The 1,565-nt window shown below is 43.9% G+C and overlaps 1 protein-coding gene across 1 annotated transcript; it reads left to right on the plus strand.

Annotated features, from left to right (window-relative positions):
* Positions 1-600: 600 nt before the first annotated feature.
* On the plus strand, positions 601-1,530 carry LOC115284977 (X antigen family member 3-like; the record flags this gene model as incomplete). Its single annotated transcript, XM_029931406.1, has 2 exons — positions 601-725; positions 1,388-1,530. Coding segments are annotated over exons 1-2 (227 nt in total), but the record flags the coding sequence as incomplete, so codon positions are not given.
* Between the last annotated feature and the right edge of the window lie 35 nt (positions 1,531-1,565).

Here is a 1,565-nt window from a genome sequence, read left to right on the forward strand (position 1 = left end):
GATTGGAGGTAAGGAAAGAAAAGGCTTAATTAATCGGAATGTGCCAGCAATAATTGAACTCAAAGTCTTAATTCTCCTGTCGGAGTTTCTTTTGTGTTTTTCTTTTTTAAGTTTATTTACTTTGAGGGAGAGCGCAGGCACAAATAGGAGGAGCAGAGAGAGAGAGAGAGAGAGAGAGAGAGAGAGAGAGAGAGAGAGGGGAGAGAGGAGAGAGAGGAGCTCAAGTTCTGGTGTAGGGCTCAAAGCCAGAAACCGTGAGATCATGACTTGAGCCAAAATCAAGAGTCGGAATCTTAACCGATTGAGCCCCCCAGGTGCCCCTCAAGGGGTAGTTTCTTAAATTATGTCCAAGACGAGGAGTCAAGTTGTGGAACCATACCGCTTCAGAAATATGTTCGTGTCTTTCCCACGTGCCTTATTGAATGTCTGCTTGGCCATGCCGTAAACAATTGCCTTTGCAAGCTGCCAGACTTGGTGTGATTGGAAAGAATACACAATTAAATTATCTTTAGACTTACTTTGAACATATTTTCAATCTTGAAAAAACTCACGGGTCACCATTTGGCCACAGAAGTGGTCCAATATAACCATACTCTCAAGTGCAATTTCTAAATCTCCGTATTCTGTTTTCAGTGTGAAATATGATTTGGCCAAAGAGGTCAACATTCAGGCCTACACCAAGACGAAATGATCCAAACCCTTTCCAGCTAGTTGGGCCTGTGGCTGTAAGTACTTGAACATTTGATGTTTTTTATGAGTGCAAATGTAGTTTTGTGAAAGCGTTGCACTCGTACCGATACAGTGATAAGGGTTTTCCGTGCTGATAAGGAGCATTTATCCAGGAGCATCACATACTGGTATTTCTCGGATGAATGCGGTTATGTTCCCGGAAAACGCATCTGATGACCTTCTTACGCATTTGAACAACAGATTGCATGCTTCCATCCCAACATAGATTAAAATAGCTTCCAGAGCCGTTGTGGGTAACTCTTCTCGTGGAGGACCCGCTCTGTGGGAAGAGTAATTTTATGAAGAGTATGTATGCTGAGTAGTATTGGAGAAATGTCTTTAGACTTTTGTTGTTGTCGTCATGGGACCGTTTTAGAAGTTCCTTTTTGATGTGACCTCTTCTCTACACTTAACTGTGGAGAGAGTCTGTTCTGCCCGTCTTTGGTGGGTCTTTTTCTGGGTTATTTACACTTCCTGGGTGTTATCTAGGTGTCTGTGGGGGACCAGGTGAGCTTAGGCTCTTCCTAGTCGCCATCTTCCCCGGAAGTGAAATGTTTTTAGATTTACTGATGATCAAATGTAACTATGTATTCTGTGCATTTATATTACGGACATGTATTGATAACACAACTTTATTTGTGTGCGCCCATACACACAGCCCTCGGCCCAGCAGCCCAGTGTTGGACAACCTCAACGAGAGGAGCCACCAACTGAGCTTCAGGATCGTGCGCCTGATCAGGAGAAAAAAGGGAAAGGAGCACCTGTGGTTCAAGGTAAAGGCAAAGGGAAGACAAAGCCCTCGTGTGTGTGTGTGTGTGTGTGTGTGTGTGTGTGTG

This window comes from Suricata suricatta, unplaced genomic scaffold, assembly GCF_006229205.1.
Source record: "Suricata suricatta isolate VVHF042 unplaced genomic scaffold, meerkat_22Aug2017_6uvM2_HiC HiC_scaffold_3003, whole genome shotgun sequence".
NCBI lineage: Eukaryota > Metazoa > Chordata > Mammalia > Carnivora > Herpestidae > Suricata > Suricata suricatta.